At 44.7% G+C, this 21,707-nt stretch overlaps 1 protein-coding gene and 1 long non-coding RNA gene across 2 annotated transcripts in view; one reads left to right on the forward strand and one right to left on the reverse strand.

Annotated features, from left to right (window-relative positions):
* Window positions 1–7,600, forward strand: part of LOC129456561 (uncharacterized) — a 162,049-nt gene extending 154,449 nt beyond the window's left edge. Inside the window, exon 3 of the long non-coding RNA XR_008648845.1 lies at window positions 7,531–7,600. This is a non-coding gene — a long non-coding RNA (uncharacterized LOC129456561). The remainder of the gene's footprint in view (window positions 1–7,530) is intronic.
* Window positions 1–21,707, reverse strand: part of efnb1 (ephrin-B1) — a 120,209-nt gene that overhangs the window by 55,669 nt on the left and 42,833 nt on the right. The window contains exon 2 of the mRNA XM_033974026.2: window positions 6,338–6,615. Within this exon, the coding sequence (XP_033829917.1) occupies window positions 6,338–6,615 (278 nt within the window). The remainder of the gene's footprint in view (window positions 1–6,337; window positions 6,616–21,707) is intronic.

Genomic DNA, 21,707 nt, shown 5'->3' on the forward strand with positions numbered 1-21,707 from the left:
CACACACACACACACACACACGTCCCTGTCGCATTAATGTGATGTCATACGTGTGCGCCGCCGTATGTCACTGTGGTTCTTTTAAGTTTAAGTCCTGCAGTAACTGGAACTACTGCAGATGGGACTTATACAGAGTTTTTTAATTAAAATCTAAGTAGAAAATCATAATTATCAGAGTTAAAATTGTCCTATTGAGCTTGTGTCTCTATGGTTCTCATCTCTGTGGATCATTCTGTTATAATTTACACTTTTTAAATCACAATATTCATCTAAAACCATTTAATTAAAGAAACAAATCTGCTGACGTCCAGTGGAGCCGACGTCGCCGTAAACATCGTCACAACAAAGCGCCGCGTGTCGTAGCGCCCCCTATGGACAGACGCGCCAAAATGACGACGCGACGCTGCAGAATCCTACGAGTCTCACTGTAGATCGACAAAATGGCGTCTCGAAAATAGACGATTTAATATTACCGTATTTTCTGGACTATACGTTGCTCCGGAGAATAAGTAAAAAAAAACATAATAATGAAAAAACACGGAAAAACAAAACAAAAGTGTGACCGTAAAGATGTGAAATTATACACTCACATGAGACTTATATTCCACGTATAAGTCACTGTATTTGAGTATAAGTCGCTCCCTCGGACAAACTATGAAAAGTAAAAAAAACTGACTTATAATCCAGAAAAAAGTCAAACATGAATCAGTCCAAAAACATCTGGAGGTAAAAACTGAGGAGGAAACAGCCACAACACGGTTAAAATCTCTGAAAAGTCCATTCTGCAGAAAAGGTCTGATTTAAGAAACACAAGCAAATGTTTTATTGCAACGACGTCTTGATTTGACCATGAAATTCGCCCTAATGAGATCATAAAACGTAATGGGTTCATTGGAGGTAATTGTCCAACATGAAAGATGTTCTTGAACTCTCCGCAGTAACACGGGGAAAACAGCTTGTGCCTGGACGTGATATACGACTTTGGACAAACCCTGAGGAGGGATTCAAAGCCCCGAAGATCAGCGGGTGGACAGGAAGAGCTATGGACGAGAATGTCCACTCCCTCCGCTCCTCTTCTTCATCTCAAAGTCTGTCCGCCATGTTGGACTGTTAATCAGGACAGATAAGCCTCGTCTTTATGGTCCACAGCAGATTTACGCCGCCCTGCTGACCGGACACATTCCCCACAAAGACGGTGGGGATAACGCACACAGACGCACACAGACGCACACAGACGCACACAGACGCACACAGACGCACAGAGACGCACACGGACGCACACAGACGCACACAGAGACGCACACAGACGCACACAGATGCACACAGACGCACACAGACATACACAGACATACACAGACGCACACGGACGCACACAGACGCACAGAGACGCACACAGACGCACAGAGACGCACAGAGACGCACACGGACGCACACAGACGCACAGAGACGCACAGAGACGCACACGGACACACAGAGACGCACAGAGACGCACACAGACGCACACAGAGACGCACAGAGACGCGCACACACACACACCCACCCACACACACACACACACACTGCAGGTGTTTGGGTCTCACACAGAACGACACTGTTATTACGGTTATGAAATATGAAGTGTGTCACGGCGAACGCACAAACCTCCCCAGAATAAACACAGCTCCACAATCGCAAAGGACGACAACATCACCACAACACCAAGACGAATACTACGCCCACTGCTGCCGACGCCAACACGCCGCAGTCTACAGGGGGAACGACGACGCACGCTCACCCGACCCACGCACGACCCGCACGCTCAAATGTTCAAAGAAATGTTCAAATCAAGAGACCAGACTATGGAACAGCGCCCCCTGCCTGTCACATTCTCTCAGTGTTTAACAGTTTAAGGCTCACCTCTTCTCCCTGGTATTTAACACTAGCCCCGCCTCTTCTCCCTGGTATTTCACACTAGCCCCGCCTCTTCTCCCTGGTATTTCACACTAGCCCCGCCTCTTCTCCCTGGTATTTAACACTAGCTCCGCCTCTTCTCCCTGGTATTTCACACTAGCCCCGCCTCTTCTCCCTGGTATTTCACACTAGCCCCGCCTCTTCTCCGTGGTATTTAACACTAGCCCCGCCTCTTCTCCCTGGTATTTAACACTAGCCCCGCCTCTTCTCCCTGGTATTTCACACTAGCCCCGCCTCTTCTCCCTGGTATTTCACACTAGCCCCGCCTCTTCTCCCTGGTATTTAACACTAGCCCCGCCTCTTCTCCCTGGTATTTAACACTAGCCCCGCCTCTTCTCCCTGGTATTTAAAGGTTTAAAGTTTTCTTTGGATTAATACAGAGATTTTAATAATAATTAATCTGAACTTTGTCCTTGTTTTGTCTTAAAAACACTTTTCTGATGTCTCTCTTTAAATATTATTGTTTTGCCTGGAATATTCCACACTATGACTTTTAATCAGTCACATGTGTTTTTTATGTATTTATTTATTTGTTGTTTTTTGCTAAAATAATAAAAATAAAAAATAAAATAATTTAAAAAAGAAAAGTTAAACAGAAAAAAACAGATTTTCGTTTTGAAAAATGTCCAAAAAGTTATTTTCTTTTTGTTCTTTTACAGATTTTATTAATGACACAAAAGTAAAGACGATGTTCTGGAGAGACGATGGCGTCGTGTTTGAAGCAGTAAAATACATTTGGCTTTTGAAAAACAGGAAACTGAGAGACTTTGATGAGTTTTTACAAGTTTTTTATTTTCCATTAAACTCTTGATGTATGTTTAATGTGAGCAGAGTCGCCTCTCCACAGATCTGACCTGTAACTCTAACTCCATTCTGTGGAAAAGTGTCTTTTTTTTTTTATTTCTGGGTCAAATTTACTTTGAGCTGAGAGCAGAGTGAGACGAGGCAAATACGTGACTGCACCAAACCCTGAAAGCAAACACCGAGCGGGAAAAGTCCACACGCGGATATGTTGTGTCGCTAGTGCTAAGTATTCGTCGCGGCGCGTTAGCAGTGTTAGCATTGCGTTGTGCAGAAGCAGACGTCTTTTGGCTTTGATCGCGGGGCACAGGCGAAGCTCGGGCCTACGCACATGTCACTAATAGAGCCGTTCAAATATTTATGATGCAATCAGGAGACACACACCACAAAAGAATTAAACCAAACTTTGTGCAGATGCTTCAAAAACGCCCAAGGTGTTTTCTCCATGTGGGTGAAGTAAAGCACAAAGATGATTATTTTTAAAGTCTCACATGATGTTTCCAGTCCACAGGAGCAGAAATGAGGAAAAAAACGGCGCTTGATAACATCTCCGCTCTATCTGGGTCTATCGATTCAACCCGAACATGAAAGAAATGATCGAAAGATACGGTGGATTTGATTACGAGCGCGAAGGAGCCAAACCGGTGGATCAAATTAACATCAGCCTGTTTTATTTTTGTTATTAGGAAAGAAATAGAAGCTCGTGGTCTATTCTCCATCAAATATACATATGAAAGACAAACGCGACGTGCCGATGCGTTACGCGCTTTAAGTACGGCAAAACGCATCAAGACGTTTCTCCTCAATTTACTTAGAAGAAAATTGGAGTCAGATCGTTTTTCCCGTTCAAAGCGGAGACTCCGGCCGCGCGGCTCTTTTGACGTGAGACGGCGTGTTGTGCGTTAGCTGAAACATTACCTCCTGTGATTCGTCCTTAATCGTTTCATCGATTGAGAAAAAAAATCAATTTGAGATGCAAAGGAGACGGCGGACATGACAGCTGCCCCCGTCACAGAGCGGCGGCGGTGGCGGAGGGGTGTTTCCTGATAAGCTCGATCTGCTTCAGACGCAGATCAGCTCCGACTGAAGCTTTGTACCTGGTGATTCGCCCCGGACTCCGAGCTCAAACCGGAGAGTTCATTTGTTCCGGCTGAAAAAGCAAATCCAATATGGCCGCCGTATTAAGAGCAGCCTCATCAATGCAAATTCTCTAAACAGATGCGGGTTATGGATTTTGGCTTTCGGGAACGATTCATCTTCATCGTACAAGAGTCTATTTAAATATGTACATGACGGGAACTAATTATTATAAAGCCACAAAGTAAACAAAAACTGAAGCTCGCGGCGCCAAGAAGCAGGTACCTCGTTTTATCATGTGGAAAAACAACCTTAAAGTTTAACCGTCCAGAAAGTGCATTTCATTAAGTGGAGACACGACTAAACCGTCTGACATTTATTAAGTCGCGGCTTTGTTCCAAATTACTCAAGTATTTGCACAATATGTTTGAGAAACAGACTCGGAGCTCGAGTGTAAACGGAACAAAGCGTCAAGACACTTCACATTTTCAGAGCGTCGTCAGGGACTTTTACGCTGTTTATGTTCTTGGGTCTAAGTCAAATAGCACGCTAGCTAGCTCACGGTGTGTCAAAGCTAACAGTCACTTTTATTAAAATATGAAAAAAATAAAATAAACAACTTATTAAAATGTTAATTATTAAAATAAAGATGAGCCAATTATTTTTATATGTAGAAAACTTCAGTTTGTGGTGTTTTAATATTTATTATGACTCAAAATTAGCATTAGCATTAGCACTGAGGCCCTAACCTCTAACCTCTGACCCTAACCCCTAACCTCTGACCTTTGATCCTTAACCCACCTGCAGCTCTGATCTTTAAATATTTATTAATTTTAGTGTAACTCGGGAAAAAAAAGAGATAAAATTGGACAGGAAGTAATAACGCTAACAGGAAGTAGTGACGTAAACAGGAAGTAGTGACGCTAACAGAGAGGAGCCAATTCACCCAAATAAAACAGCAGATTAACTCTATTTTTCTATCAATTCTCCACAATAAAAGATTAAACTGCACGTAAAACAAATGAACGGACACCAGGGGGCCTCGTAACACACACACACACACACACACACTTAATTAAATCACACTGTAATGTTATTGGTCCATAAAGCACTGGTGAACTTTACAGGCCTAAACGGAGACGTCTGGTCCAAACGCCGCCGCAGATATAACTCACAGATATGAACCTGATCATATTTAATCCTATGAATCGTATCAGTGAAGATAAAGAAACTGAGACTTATGTCTGTGTAAACACTCAGTGTATCGAGCCGTGTGAATAATGGCTCTTCTGTGGAGCATTCCTCTGCACGTTCTCATCCTCCATTAAATAATCTTAAAGCTCTCAGACTCGTAGACTTTTTGATTCATGTGTTTTTAAATGAGACGAGTTTGAGCTGAGGAAATATAGAGCTGCAGGTTTGAGCATAAATACTGACACTGTCCTGTACAGTTTGTAATGTGGCTGTAATTCTTCACAACTCCTTCAAATGGGTTAAATTAAGTTGTCAATATCACGTTTGCATGTGATTTCTGCTGCAGCTTCTACAGAAAATACAACTGGAACAAAGATATCACTGTGTAAATCCTCACTGTACATCTGCGTCAAACTGAAGAGAACGACAAACTGTCCACACGTCACGCGCTCGTCCTCTGGAACTGCACAAACTGTTTTCTGTTTTCTCTCTGTTTTCTCTCTGTTTTCTCTCTGTTTTCTCTCTGTTTTCTCTCTGTTTTCTCTGTTTTCTCTCTGTTTTCTCTCTGTTTTCTCTCTGTTTTCTCTCTGTTTTCTCTCTGTTTTCTCTCTGTTTTCTCTCTGTTTTCTCTCTGTTTTCTCTCTGTTTTCTCTCTGTTTTCTCTCTGTTTTCTCTCTGTTTTCTCTCTGTTTTCTCTCCGTTTTCTCCCCGTTTTCTCCCCGTTTTCTCTCTGTTTTCTCTGTTTTCTCTCTGTTTTCTCTCTGTTTTCTCCCTGTTTTTTCTCTCTGTTTTTTCTCTCTGTTTTCTCTCTGTTTTCTCTCTGTTTTCTCTCTGTTTTCTCTCTGTTTTCTCCCCGTTTTCTCCCCGTTTTCTCCCTGTTTTCTCTCTGTTTTCTCCCTCTTTTCTCTCTGTTTTCTCTCTGTTTTCTCTCTGTTTTCTCTCTGTTTTCTCTCTGTTTTCTCTCTGTTTTCTCTCTGTTTTCTCAGTGAGCTGCACAAACACAGAGGGACGTGTCTGTGGATAAATCTACTCTAACTTTATCTAAAAATCCTCTCGAGTGTTAATATTTGTGTTACTGATGGTGACGTGCACACACAGACCTGCACCGTGGAAAAACTATAATAACTATGACTAGAAAGTGAACGGAGCACTTCCAGGAGACAGTTAAACTCCAGGCTCTGTACTCAGGCCTGAACTCCTATATTACATGAGATATTTATCGTGTACTTTTTGTTTTTACGCTGTTTGATGGAGGTGTGACGGAGGTCGTACACATAGACTCCTCCTATAAATAGAAAGCAAACGGCGCACTTACAGGTGATGTAATAGTTGACATTCCTCTTAAACTCCAGGCCCATGTAGTTGGGGCTGAACTCCTGAAACTTGATGGTGAACTTGATGTCCTTCTCCGGTTTGTTGCAGGTGACCAGGACGTTGGGGTCCAGGACGGTGCTGCAGCTCTCCGCCTGCACCTGCTTCACCAGGTACAGTTTGTAGAACTCATAGTCCCGCCCCGCGTCCGCCTTGGGGCAGATGATGTCCAGTTTGTCCCCGATGTCTGGGTAAATCACCAAACCTTTCCCAGCGACAAATCTGCAGAAAAACAAGATGAAGAAATGTTAAAATGAGTCTGAAAGTGCAGTGTGTAACTGAGTTTATCATCAGGGCTGAACACTTTGAGCCACAGGAGTTATGGAGTTATGGGAGTCACGGCTCGGGCTCTTCGTTCGCGGGACGTGTAGCGGCATGATATTTTTCAGAGCCGCTCCACACTGCACTTCACACAAATCCTCTGAAGTTATTTCCCATACTCTGGATCAGAATCAAAGCATACCAAACGCTCGCAGGAGCCAAACAAGATGGTCGCACATAAAATGGCCGCCACAGAAACGGCTGCAGATGGGATTAAGTCCAGAGACTTTCACAACTCTACCCCCGACCTGAGAGCGGTGTTTCCAGTTCATATGTGTGTGTGTGTGTATGTGTGTGTACATGTGTGTGTACATGTGTGTGTGTGTGTACATGTGTGTGCATGTTCCACTTCTCCAGAGCAGAGTTCAGGAGGAGCACACAGGTCGGGGGTCGGGGGTTAAGACTCGTGCTTCATCAGGAGGGGGGGGATTAGGATAATCTCTGCGGCCGCACTGTACCTCTGCACTTCTCCACCGACGACTCAATCAGATCATCTCCTGTTCTCTTTTATTCACTAAAGGTGGAGAACAGGAGGAGGCTCAGTGTGAACCGTGGGGGCGGGGGATTGTTATGCGACGGGGCTGTGTGTGTGTGTGTGTGTGTGTGTGTGTTTGTGTGTGGGGGGGTCAGTAGAATGGGCTGAGGTTGCAGTGCGGTGGGGTGGGGTGGGTGTGGGTGGGTGTGGGTGCGGTGGGTGGGGGGCAGATGGGGCTGAATCATTGTTCTCGACTTGTTTGAGGCTTAAAATGTCAACATGGTTCAGCTCTGCTGTCCCAGTTAGCCAAGCATTAACCCAGACAGGCACAGTGACCAGAGTGTGTGAGTGTGTGTGTGTATGTGTGTGTGTGAGTGTAGGGGTGTGTCTGTGAGTGTATGTGTGTGTGTGTCTGTGTGTGTTGTGGGCGCAGACAGCGGGCGCAGCAGCAGGACTATCTCCTAGATCTGCCCATGCCAGCGGATTTAAGCAGATTTAGCTGCGCGCGATGCATTTGTTGTTGTTCTTTCTGATCCTCACGTTTTAACAAGAGCTGAGCCTGAGCCTGACTCTGTGGCTCTGTGGCTCTGTGGCTCTGTGGCTCTGTGGCTCTCCTTAATCTCTCACATCTCCAGCCTCATTTCATCATCTCACCATTTCCCCGAATAACTCAGTGAGACAACACCACCTCTGCAGACAGACAGGTGCACACAGACAGGTGCACACAGACAGGTGACTCTGGGCCCCGTGTCTGGCCCCTGTGTCTGTCCGGGGCCTCATGTTGGACGTTCAAACGTTCTCGTGGTTTCAAAGCTTCATTTCAAAAGTCCCATTTCTGCAGAACATGATTGGATTAAAACGTTTTCACAAAACTCGCTCATTCTTCAGACGGGGAATTACCCACAAATGACTTCATTCACAAAAGAGATAAATGCAGAAAGAAACTCTCCAAACTGAGGCCCACCCCCGTCGCTCAGGCTAATGTCCTGAGAGCCTCAGAGCAGCGGCGGCTCCGAGCGGCTCCGAGCGGCTCCGAGGAGCGGCTCAGGGAGCGGCTCAGAGGAGCGGCTCAGATGTTATTCAGGCTTTTATGTGATACTTATGGGGCAGTGGGGAGTCTGTTGTGTGTGTCTGCAGGGGTGTGTGTGTATGTGTATAGGGGTGTGTATGTGTGTGTGTATGGGTGTGTGTGTCTGCATGTGGGGGTGTGTGGGGGTGTGTATGGGTGTGTGTGTGTATGTGTAGGGGTGTGTATGTGTGTGTGTAGGGGTGTGTAGGGGTGTGGGTGTGTGTGTGTATGGGGGTGTGTAGGGGTGTGTAGGGGTGTGTATGTGTGTGTGTAGGGGTGTGTGTGTGTGTATGGGGGTGTGTAGGGGTGTGTAGGGGTGTGTGTGTGTGTGTGTAGGTTTGTCCTTTGTCCCATCTCACCCGACAATTTGCTTTCTCTCAGCGACGAGCCTCATTTTGCATGTTCCCTGTGTGTTTGTGTGTGTGTGCGAGTGTGCCTCTGTGCGTGTGCATGCGCCTGTGCCCGTGTGTGTGTATTTGTGCGTGTGTGTGTGTAGGTGCACGGCAGCCCTCGTCACGTGCGCGGCTCTATGAAGACATGGACACAATCAGCCCCTAATTGGATCTACAAGATGCATCAGTGAGGTATAAACATGTTTCCATGGCGACGTTAGGCTTCCCCCCGCGCACACACACACAGACACACACACACACACCCCGACGCACACACACACACACACACACACCTCTCTGTTCCTCTATAATATGGGTCTCTTCTATTTCGGCTGCGATCTCATTCCCTTTTCTGTGGCTTTATCTTTCGTTCTCATTCACCTCTTCAACATGTCCCTCATTCTGTTTCTCTCATCACCCCTCCACCCTCCACCCTCCTCCCTCCTCCCTCCACCCCTCTCCCCTCTCTCTCCCCCTCTCCCTCTCTCTCCCCCGCCTACGACACACAAAAACAGGCATGAAACCAGGCGCGCCGGGCAAACATCACAATACGGAAACTGGATGCGTCCCACTCGAGTACAGTGCCTATTTTCTGCTCCTCTGCACACAACTTTTCTTTTTTTTTCTTCCGCTTCTGTGTAATAAGTGTCGCAAATACACGAAAGACGCTTGGCTCTGAATTAAAACAATCGACTCACACACTCCATTTCCTCGTTCACATCCCATTTATTCTGCTATCAAAGCCGAGCGCGACAATTTAGATGAATAATTAAGATATCCAAAATCTTAATGTCTTAATATCCCTGTAGGATTATATCACGGGCCGGCCCTCTGTCACTGATTCAGTTTTGTTTGGGCGGAGTCGGCGTTGGCTGATATCTATCCTAAGTGAATTCTGCTCTTGGATTTCCCAGCCTTTGTTAACTGTCTGCTATAATGAGGCGCTGGCTGCTGCGGAGGTCTGGAAGCGCCTTCGCAGATGGGAAAAGGCTACATAAAAGAAATGGGCCAGCAATTAGTATTTAGCCCAGTTTAAAAGCCCTACACTTGGCACAGCGCTGCACAGCTCCAGTCCAGGATGTGAGTCTAAACTGGTGGGCTGGGACTTTGTCTTTGGACCGGCTTAATCAGAGCCACTCGGGTTCTACACAGCGGCGCGATGGAGAGGAGGAGACGAGTGACTGGAGATCATTGTAGTTTTGAGGAGGTCGAAAAGGAACCCGGGGGCCGCGGCTTCAATTGCATCTTTCATTCTCGTCGTCCAGAGACTTTATAAAACCTGCCGCTGAAAGACGAGCGCGCACAGGAAGATACCGCCGCTGTTTCTGGGAACTGACCCCGGCTCCGAGGGACGATTCATCCTCCCCCCCGCCCCCCCGATGTCGAACGAGGTGGATTTGCCTGAACCAAACAAAATAAAGACAATCATTTTCCAAACAGCCAAATGAGGTTGGTTTTGTTTCATCTGGATGGCTCCGTGGCGAGCTCAATCCTGTAAAGAGCTTATCCAAACAGAGCCGCGGTGGTGAAAGAACAGAAAACAACGTCGGCCCCCTCCCTCTCCGGTTACATTCCACTGGTGAATATGAGCACATGATCTCACACATGCTGCACACACACACACAGGAACACACACAGACACACAGGAACGCACACACACACACACACACACGAGGATGTCCGACGCACAAAAGCTCAGCGGGGAGCACCATGGACCTTAACAGCCGCTCCAATTCAAGCTCCGGTCCTCGCCACGTTCAAAAATAACTCCGCCCACACGAGCCCCACTCGCTCGGCCCCGGCCCCTCTCACAGCCCCCGCGGACCCCCTCTCCCACCCCCGTCCAGAGAGCTCCGAGCGGGCCGGGGCACTGGCAGCCGGCCTGGGCCAAACTGTTGAATGGGAACCGCAGAGAAAGAGTCGGCGGCGAGTCCCCTCACATCCGCAGAATGTGTCAGATGGATTTGTTCCTGGTGAATGGCTCCATGAACATCCCATACATATCAATTTGAATCAGATACATGAACAGTGGAGGGGTGGAGGAGGAGGGGGCGGTGGAGGAGGGAGGGGTGGAGGAGGGAGCGGCGGCGGTGGAGGAGCTGGAGTCCGGGCCAGAGCCAGAGTGAGAGTCGTCTGAGTCTGTGTCTGCAGCTCAACAGGTTTTCAACTCCATTTTATTTCTGTAGCGACTTTGAAACAAAACTGAAGCTGCTCAAAGTGTTTCACATAAACGACAAACAAAAACCGACGCAGAAAACACATCGGCAACAATAAAACACAGACGCCCCGTCGAGAAAGAGGCGAACCAACGAGAGGAAAAGTTTTGAGTTTGTTCTTAAAGTTCTGCGCAGACGAGACGATCCTGACGACTTTGTAAATTCTCGTTATTATTGGGTTTTGACCATTTTCTTTCACGTATTTGTCGTTTATTTCTGTAGTTTCGCTCGCGGCTGCTTTAGTCTCAGGACAGTCCTTCATCTTCACGTCTTTCCAGGTCCACGTGCGAGTTTCAGATCTGTTTAAATCGAAATTCAAATGAGTCACATGATCCTGAGCCGCGGTGGAGCCTGTGCCAACGCCGCTGTGAAGGAACTGATCCCCTGTCTCTGCACGCGAGCCCCGTCCTCATCCCGCTCTTCATCCCGCTCTTCAAGCCTCGTCTTCTTCTGTACCTCCGTCTGCTCCGTGATGCTTCCTCCCGTTGTTTGGAGGAGTCTGTCAGTCAAAGTGTCTGGCCGTTAAACCAGACTCACATAAAACGAGCCAAACGAGCGAAAGTCATAAATATCCGAGCGTTGGCCTGAGAACAGCACCGTCGACTCATTTATAAACTACAAATGTGCGCGGAGATTTTTGAAACGCCGCCACTGATTTACAACTTTTAATAACGAGGAAATGTTTTTACACGTGCGTCTAAACTCTAATCTGTAAACGTTTAAATAAATCCTCTTCTTCTTCTTCTTCTCGTGCCGTCGGCTGTAACTGGTCAGATGTGGTTAGTTTTGTAAATTATAACTAGAGACAGTTCCTCCTCAGATAAGTCTAAAACAACACAGCAACTCAGAATAAATCTTTTAAAATATTTGCTGGGAGAAAGTTTCTAGCTCCACAAATTCTCCAGCTCCTCGTCTGGACCTGAAGATGAACTAAAGATAATACGACTTTAACAGAGCGAACACCAGAGTCTAACCCAGAGCCTCAGCGGAGAATAAACACTTTACAAACACTTTACAAACTCTTTACAAACACTTTAATTCACCATTAAAATTAGAAGGACAACGACGCCGTTGTAAAAACATTAAATTTGATGTTCTTTCTAAATAAACCAGAAAACTGGGATACAATGGAGCGGAGAATCATCTGGGAGCGAGTACAAATCAGAACAAGCCGGTTTGGTGGTTTTACAAGCGCCGTTATTACAGACACAAAAACACCAGCAGGAATCGAAACGGGAGGAACTGGCTCCGACTTTCAGGGTTAAAACGTAAAAAAGCTCATTTTTCATGTTCAAAACAAACACAAAAAGTGCAGTGTATTCCCTCCGCTCTGCTCGGCTAATTATCGCGCGAGCTAAAGTGTTCCCTCACCAATTACCCTCGTCTATAACGTCGTCCACAGAATGTGAGCCGCACATTCCTCCTCTATTATTAAAGACGACACGTTCCATATGGCGGACATATTTAGGACCATTACCAGCGACTGTCAGCGGCTTAAGGACGAGAAATATCACAAGCCCCGGACATTAAGTCCTTAAAGACACATCTGTCCAAAGGGTCTGATCCTTCATGGAACAGACGACGGAGCGAAGACGAAGAATCAAGACCAACACAAACTCAGATCAATGTGAGACTCAGACCAAACCAGGATTTATGTAAATGTGAGTTTCACTCGTCCAGAGGAGACTCCCAAAGGTCAAAACTCAATAAAACTCTAAATTAAAGTTTGAAAGTCTCTGAAAAATACACAAACTTTGAAGCTTCATGAAAAATAAAACATGAAATAGTTTTTCGTTGGTATAAATGAATCTCACAGAATGTAAACAAAACAAAGAGCTGAGCACTTTTGTCCTGAGGCGAGTGAACGTGTGGGTCATTATGTGGTAACAGTCTGTTCATGTTATAATAATTATATATAATAATCGAGCGCTCGGTCTGTCAGGACAAATACTGCACAAGACGCAGAAGTATCGATACCACGATATCGACTGGACTTTAAAATGTTTAATTTAAGTCAAATATATTTATGTTTTTCATTTATCGTCAAAATGAGTCAAAAAGTACATTTAAATATCACAAAGTACATTTAAATATCACAATATCAACAATATACAACGGAAACAATGGAGTCTGTTCTGTAGTGTGTGTTAGGCGCACACAGGGCCATGTTCACACACACACACACACAAACACACCCCGTCTCACACACACACACACACACACACACACTCCTCCTGAGGGAGGATCATGTCTCATCAGTTTGTTTGTGGAAAAGCAGAAATTTGCCACATTTATAAAAACTGTAGATCTTAGTCACTCACACACACACACACACACACCGACACACAAACACACACACACAGAGACACACAAACACACACACACACAAACACACCCCCACCGTCACACACACAGAGACACACACACACACACAGGAGCACAGAGAGGAGCAGTCGTCCAAAATCCCCCAGAAAAACCAGAGACACAAACTCATCAAAATTTTAAGACCAGTTGAAAAGTTGCATGAAGCTCCGAGTCTGAAGCTTCACAAACTTCAGTTAAAAACATAATGAAAAAGTTCCGTTTCAGTTTCAGTTCAGACCTGGTTCAGCTCTAAATTCTGGGACAAGGTCAGATTGTGAGTTTATTCACATGAATCAGACTCAGTTTGGGTCCCGTGACTTTAAATGTGTTTATTTTTATTTAAATCCTGTGAATGTGTTTTATGATTTTTATGTTTCACTGGTTTGTGTTTGTCCCACAGGGTTCAGTCCTGGTTTATTTCTCTGTTACTGTTAGACTGGTCCTTTTTACTCATTTTTACTTCTTTTTAATCCATATTTTACTCTTTTTAACTCGTTTTTATTCCTTTTTTCCTCCGTGTTACTTGTCGCTAATTTCATCCCAGTTCAGACGTGGGTAAATCCAGATTCTGAAGTTAAATATTGTGTCAGGTGGAGGTCGGTGTGAGACGTGTGGGAACCTCGGGCCTTATATAGTCGCTGTGTAAAGTCGAGGGGCCGGGGGCGGCGGTGGGGCGGCGGTGGGGCGGCGGTGGGGCTGGCGGTGGGGTCTGGTGCTGAGCTGTTTGGTCTCAGTCGTTGGGGCAGATGTGCAGGAGGAGAGTGGACTTTAAACACACGCCCCACAGTGTACACACTCCCATTTCCCCTCATGTCAAACTCCGTAAACAGCCCGTCTCCACTGGACGAGGCCACACACACTCACACACACACACCCCAGACACACACACACACACACCCCACAGACACACACACACACCCCACAGACACACACACACACCCCACAGTCAGAGCTACGACCCACACAGAATGAAACAAAACAGCCTCCACCTGGATCCAGGAAGTGTTTAGGAACAAGCAACAACCCCACCCACGAACGACAACTACGACCGCACGACTGGAGACGCCGCTCGAGAAATGAAACGAGGGAAATGTTTGTGTGATTTTACGTTTTAAGTTTAACATTTTAATATTTTTAAATGGAGCAGTTTTTGTTTTTAAAGAATCTGGAGCCTCTTTGTGTTTGACCTGCACAAATAAAGATACACAAAATAATCACAGAACCACAACAGGCACAGATAACACACACATAACAGAACACACACATTCAAACACTCAAACACACACACACACACACACAAACACACCCCCACACACAGCCCCTCACACACACACTCTCACTCACACACTCTCACACACACACTCACACACACACTCTCTGAGTTGGTCTGAAACGTTAAACTCTCTGTTTTTTCAGCCTAAACTGGTGTTTTCCAAACTTTGGCCGAGGCCCCGAGGAGACGCTCTCCGGGTTTGATTCCGGATCTTATTGCAAAAATTCCAGAAGTGTCTTAAGATCTAAAGACGATTTTTAGAGGAAAAGTGAAAATCTGAAACGTTTATGAAAACCACGAGAGAAGAGGCTGAAAAATGAAACCCACAAATATTTAACAACTAAACAAGAAACGTCTGAGAATAAAACAGACGAGGGATTAAAAAAAGACAGAATTACAGAAAAAAAAGATAAATAAAAAATAAAACAGACGTGGGATTAAATAAAAAACTATTACATAAAAATAAATCATAATTGTATATTTAAAAAGAAACTAGGAATAAAAATAGATTTAACAGATACATTTATTTTTAAAAATCTCATCATTCACTTTTATATTTGAAGTAAATGAAACTTTTAAACTTCCATCACTTTAAATTTTTACTTTTGTTTGTTAAATAATGAAAAATCTGAGGAGAATCTGAACATGAGAAAAAAAAAAAACACACTCGACTCTTTAGACCAGGTGTCAAACATGCGGCCCGGGGGCCGGATCCGGCCCGCCTACAGACTAGATCTGGCCCTTAGCTGATTTGTAATAAAAATACACTCAGCAAGAATTGATTAAAAAAATAAATAATTAAATAAATCGGAATTTTTTAAGGCTCATAAAAATGTAGATAAATATACCATTTAGTTGCACCCATTTTTATTTTGGCTAACTGTAGAATTAAAAAAAAAAAAAAAAAAAAAAAAAAAAAATTGAATTTCTTCAATGCAACACATGCGCAACACTTAGAGCCGCCGCTCACAGGTCACAGGTCACAGGTCACAAGTCATAGGTCCCGCCCCTTGAGATCAAATTAATTCATATGTGGCCCCCGGACCAAAATGAGTTTGACCCCCCGGCATCAGACGATTCTGAAACTCAAGTCACTCAGGTCTGTGCTCCAGTCTCACTCAGGTCCAGTCCCACTCAGGTCCAGTCCCACTCAGGTCCAGTCCCACTCAGGTCCAGTCCCACTCAGGTCCAGTCTCACTCAGGTCCAGTCTCACTCAGGTCCAGTCCCACTCAGGTCCAGTCTCACTCAGGTCCAGTCCCACTCAGGTCCAGTCTCACTCAGGTCCAGTCTCAGTCAGGTCCAGTCTCACTCAGGTCCAGTCCCACTCAGGTCCAGTCTCACTCAGGTCTTGTGGAGCTCAGGTCTGAGGACTCGGTGTAATAATCCGTGGTAGTCGAGCTGAACGCTTCATGTACTGTACGTGTCTGACCGTCGCCGCCGCCGCAGCGTGACCTTTAGCGTGACCTTTAGCGTCTGATTTGGAGCGATGTACAGTGACATTTAAAAAGACACGACATCCAGAAAAGTGCAAGAATCTGCTTTGTGTCACGACAAACTCCTCCTGCTCCACCTGCTCCACCCGCTCCTCCACCTGCACCACCTGCTCCTCCACCTCCTCCACCTCCTCCACCTGCACCACCTGCTCCTCCACCTCCTCCACCTCCTCCACCTGCACCACCTGCTCCACCTGCTCCACCCGCTCCACCTGGACTCGACAAAACTCAGGTTTCACTTGTCAAAACTCGGTACTGTAGTACCTGACTGCAGTACTAGACTGTAGTACCTGACTGTAGTACTAGACTGTAGTACTAGACTGCAGTACTAGACTGTAGTACTAGACTGCAGTACTAGACTGTAGTACTAGACTGTAGTAGTACTAGACTGCAGTACTAGACTGTAGTACTAGACTGTAGTACTAGACTGCAGTACTAGACTGTAGTACTAGACTGTAGTACTAGACTGCAGTACTAGACTGTAGTACTAGACTGTAGTACCTGACTGCAGTACTAGACTGTAGTACCTGACTGTAGTACTAGACTGTAGTACTAGACTGCAGTACTAGACTGTAGTACTAGACTGCAGTACTAGACTGTAGTACTAGACTGTAGTAGTACTAGACTGCAGTACTAGACTGTAGTACTAGACTGTAGTACTAGACTGCAGTACTAGACTGTAGTACTAGACTGTAGTACTAGACTGCAGTACTAGACTGTAGTACTAGACTGTAGTACTAGACTGCAGTACTAGACTGTAGTACTAGACTGTAGTACTAGACTGTAGTACTAGTCTGTAGTACTAGACTGTAGTACTAGACTGTAGTACTAGACTGTAGTACTAGTCTGTAGTACTAGACTGCAGTACTAGACTGTAGTACTAGTCTGTAGTACTAGACTGTAGTACTAGACTGTAGTACTAGACTGTAGTACTAGTCTGTAGTACTAGACTGCAGTACTAGACTGCAGTACTAGACTGTAGTACTAGACTGCAGTACTAGACTGTAGTACTAGACTGTAGTACTAGACTGCAGTACTAGACTGTAGTACTAGACTGTAGTACTAGACTGTAGTACTAGTCTGTAGTACTAGACTGTAGTACTAGACTGTAGTACTAGACTGTAGTACTAGTCTGTAGTACTAGACTGCAGTACTAGACTGTAGTACTAGACTGTAGTACTAGACTGTAGTACTAGACTGTAGTACTAGTCTGTAGTACTAGACTGTAGTACTAGACTGTAGTACCTGACTGCAGTACTAGACTGCAGTACTAGACTGTAGTACTTGGTGCCTCATTAGACTCAGACTTTCGTGTCTGATTTGTAGTTTTTTTCTGTGACATTTCAAACTGAAGCTGCAGGTCACATGACAGAGGGTCAAAGGTCAAAGGTCATGAGTTATAATAAATCAAACAGTTTTATTCTGAAAATGAAGCAAAATTAAACTTTTGAAACTGTTCACGACTCTGAGGTACAACACGATTTATCTTTAAAAGTACAACTGTCATTTTTTGGATAATTACAAAAAAGAAACTTTACAAACAAGTAAAAATAAAAGTACAAATAAAACTATAAATAAAGTACAAATAAAGTATAAATAAAGTATAAATAAAGTGTCTGTTCTGGCGTCGCAGTGAATCAGAATCAGCCAAAACTCACAAATTTGTGAAACAATTTCAAAATAAATCTTCATAATTATTGTTTATAAAAACAGAAACAAACGACTGGAAACAGAGAAAGAGGAAGAGAAAAGAAACAGAGGAAGAGAAAGAGAAAAGAAACAGAGGAAGAGGAAGAGAAAAGAAACAGAGGAAGAGGAAGAGAAAAGAAACAGAGAAAGAGGAAGAGAAAAAAACAGAGGAAGAGAAAAGAAACAGAGGAAGAGGAAGAGAAAAGAAACAGAGGAAGAGAAAGAGAAAAGAAACAGAGGAAGAGGAAGAGAAAAGAAACAGAGGAAGAGAAAAGAAACAGAGGAAGAGAAAGAGAAAAGAAACAGAGGAAGAGAAAAGAAACAGAGAAAGAGGAAGAGAAAAAAAACAGAGGAAGAGAAAAGAAACAGAGGAAGAGGAAGAGAAAAGAAACAGAGGAAGAGAAAGAGAAAAGAAACAGAGGAAGAGGAAGAGAAAAGAAACAGAGGAAGAGAAAGAGAAAAGAAACAGAGGAAGAGAAAGAGAAAAGAAACAGAGGAAGAGAAAGAGAAAAGAAACAGAGGAAGAGAAAGAGAAAAGAAACAGAGGAAGAGAAAGAGAAAAGAAACAGAGGAAGAGAAAAGAAACAGAGGAAGAGGAAGAGAAAAAAAACAGAGGAAGAGAAAAGAAACAGAGGAAGAGGAAGAGAAAAGAAACAGAGGAAGAGAATCAGACTCAGACTCGTTGCCTCTTTAAAGTTTCACAAATTAAGACGTCAGACAGAAAACCCTGAGACGAACAACGAGGGAACACACACAACACACACACAACACACACACACACAACACACACACATATACAACACACAATACACACACACACTCACACACAACACACACACACATATATATACAACACACACACACACATATACAACACACAATACACACACTCACACACAACACACACACACATATACAACACACACACAACACACTCACACACATATATACAACACACACACACACATATAACACACACACACCCCCTCACACTCACTCACTCACACACACACACACACACACACACTTCTCTGTTGTGTTAAATCTGGCTCTTGATCCGTTTGGACGAGTTTAAACTGAGTCAAACATTTGTCTCATATTTTGTGACGTTTGTCCATCGGACGATTTCAACTTTACATTTTTCACTTTAAGCAGAAACAGTTACACCTTTGAAAACACTTCAACTGTACAAGTACACAAGTACACAACTGTACAAGTACACAACTGTACAAGTACACAACTGTACAACTACACAACTGCACGTGTACACAACTACACAACTGCACATATACACAACTGCACAACTGTACAACGTGTGAGAATATCAAGTTTCTCAAATAAATTAACTTTAAATCTGAAAATCACCAAAACAACAACGACAAAAATGTGGAGGAAAAGGATCGAAATACACACATATACACACACATATACACACATATACACACATATACACACACATATACACACACACATACACATACATGTACACACCCATATACACACACATATACACATATATACACACACATACACACCCCTACACACACATATACACACACATACACACACACATACACACACATTTACACACATATACACACACACACACAGACCCAATCACATTGGACCGTGACTCATAACAGTTGCACACAAGGAAACCAAAGTTAACACACAACAGAGAGTCCTCCTCCTCCTCCTCCTCCTCCTCCTCCTCCTCCTCCTCCTCCTCCTCCTCCTCCTCCTCCTCCTCCTCCTCCTCCTCCTCCTCCTCCTCCTCCTCCTCGGTTAGTGGTGCGATATCGTCCGTCGTAATGAGCTAACAAGATGACGCCTTACACCACGAGGAGCGAGAGGGAGGAGGGAGGAGGGAGGAGGGAGGCGAGGAGGGAGAGGAGGGAGGGGGGCGAGGGAGGGGGATAGGAGGAGGGAGGAGGGAGGCGAGGAGGGAGAGGAGGGAGGGGGGCGAGGGAGGGGGATAGGAGGAGGGAGGAGGGAGAAGGGAGAGGGGAGAGGAGGGAGAGGGAGGAGGGAGGAGTGAGAGAGAGGAGGGAGGAGTGAGGGCTGAGGACACAGGAGGTGCTTGTTCTCGTGAGGAGCAGAGGGGAGCGTCACGTCAGTGAAACAAGGACATAATGTGTTTGTGTTTAAAGAGACACTGTGGTTTTTTATCACAGATCAAAACGACAAAACATCACAAACTCCCACAGACAGAGACCTGAGGCCCAGGGACCTGAGGCCCAGGGACCTGAGGCCCAGGGACCTGAGGCCCAGGGACCTGAGGCCCAGAGACCTGAGGCCCAGGGACCTGAGGCCCAGGGACCTGAGGCCCAGGGACCTGAGGCCCAGGGACCTGAGGCCCACGGACCTGAGGCCCACAGACCTGAGGCCCAGAGACCTGAGGCCCAGAGACCTGAGGCCCAGAGACCTGAGGCCCAGAGACCTGAGGCCCAGAGACCTGAGGCCCAGAGACCTGAGGCCCAGAGACTGGACCTGAGTTCATCTTCATTATGGACAGGATTTTTAGTATTTGATGTAATAATAATATTGTTTTTAATTGTCAGTTGCTACGACAACAAGGCAAATAAAAGTTTGCATCAGATTCAAACAGTTTTTGTTCACAGTGAGTCTGAAGGTGGACGGTTCATGTGTCAGAGAAAAATAAATAATAATAAATATATTTTAGTTTTTTATTTGTCTAAAGTTTCTCAGTAAAATGTAGTAAGGCAAAATGATACTTTATGTTAATTATGTTAATCGCTATGACAACAGTCCAGGAGTTAAATACAATGAAGTTATTATTATTAATTTATATATATATATATATATATATATATATATATATATATATATATTTATTTATTTATTTATTTATTTATATATTTATTTATATATTTATTTATATATTTATTTATATATTTATTTATATATTTATTTATATATTTATTATTATTATTATTATTATTATTATTATTATTATTATTATACACACACGTATAGTGAGTGTGCGTCTCCCTCAGTATCTCCTCTGTCAGGAGAGGAGGAGGAGGAGGAGGAGGAGGAGGAGGAGGAGGAGGAGGAGGAGGAGGAGGAGGAGGAGGAGGTCCAGACGTCTGCTCTTTTCTCTCTGGTCGTCTCTCGTTTCTCGTCTTAAGCTCGGCCGCTGAGCGCTTCCATCTGGAACGTTCCGGAGGCGACGGGACGAGCAGGAAGCAGATTTGGGTGGGATGGACCCGGCTCCGCGCTGAGGCCGGTCCGGCTTTACTTCAGTGGATCTCATTTTGGAACGATCCGGGGCCCACGGACAGATTTAGAGCAGATTATGTGATACGACTTACACAGACGAGGAAAAACACGGAATGTGACTCACTTTGTCCTTCAAAGTTTTATTTTAGGAAACAATTTGACTTAAGGATACGGCAAGAAACGACAAGTAACAGGCAGAACTGCAGTAGTACTGCGAAATGTGTAAGAGTAATACACGGGGTTATCACAGGAAGTAATAATTATAGTAGTAATGGTACTAGTAGTAGTAGCAGTAGTAGTAGTAGTCATAGTAGTAAAGGTAATAGTTGTAAAGGTACAAAAGTCTGAGTCCAACTTCCAAAAGTCAGAGTGGTAGTAAAAGTACTATTTGCAGTACTATTTGCAGTAGTAGCAAAGGTCAAACTAGCAGCAGTACTTAGCTCCATGACCCTAAACTCACACAAATACTTCGCTGGCCGCTATGCCCTGGCGCTAGCTCACACGCTAACACTCACACAAACACACACACACTCACCCCAACACACACACACACACACACACACACACACACACCCCCTCACACTCACACACACACACACACAGCCAGCTGCCTCCTCAGACACAGATGGGCTCGGCATTCTGGGTAAAGACCTCTCCACGGGCCCCAGACTCCGGCCCCTGCCAAAGACCCGGCCTGGCCACTGTGTGCTCCAGCAGAGCGACTGTGTACTACTGTACTACTGTGTACTACTGTACTACTGTGTACTACTGTATACTC

The sequence above is a fragment of the Periophthalmus magnuspinnatus genome, chromosome 10, assembly GCF_009829125.3.
Source record: "Periophthalmus magnuspinnatus isolate fPerMag1 chromosome 10, fPerMag1.2.pri, whole genome shotgun sequence".
NCBI classification, from domain to species: domain Eukaryota; kingdom Metazoa; phylum Chordata; class Actinopteri; order Gobiiformes; family Gobiidae; genus Periophthalmus; species Periophthalmus magnuspinnatus.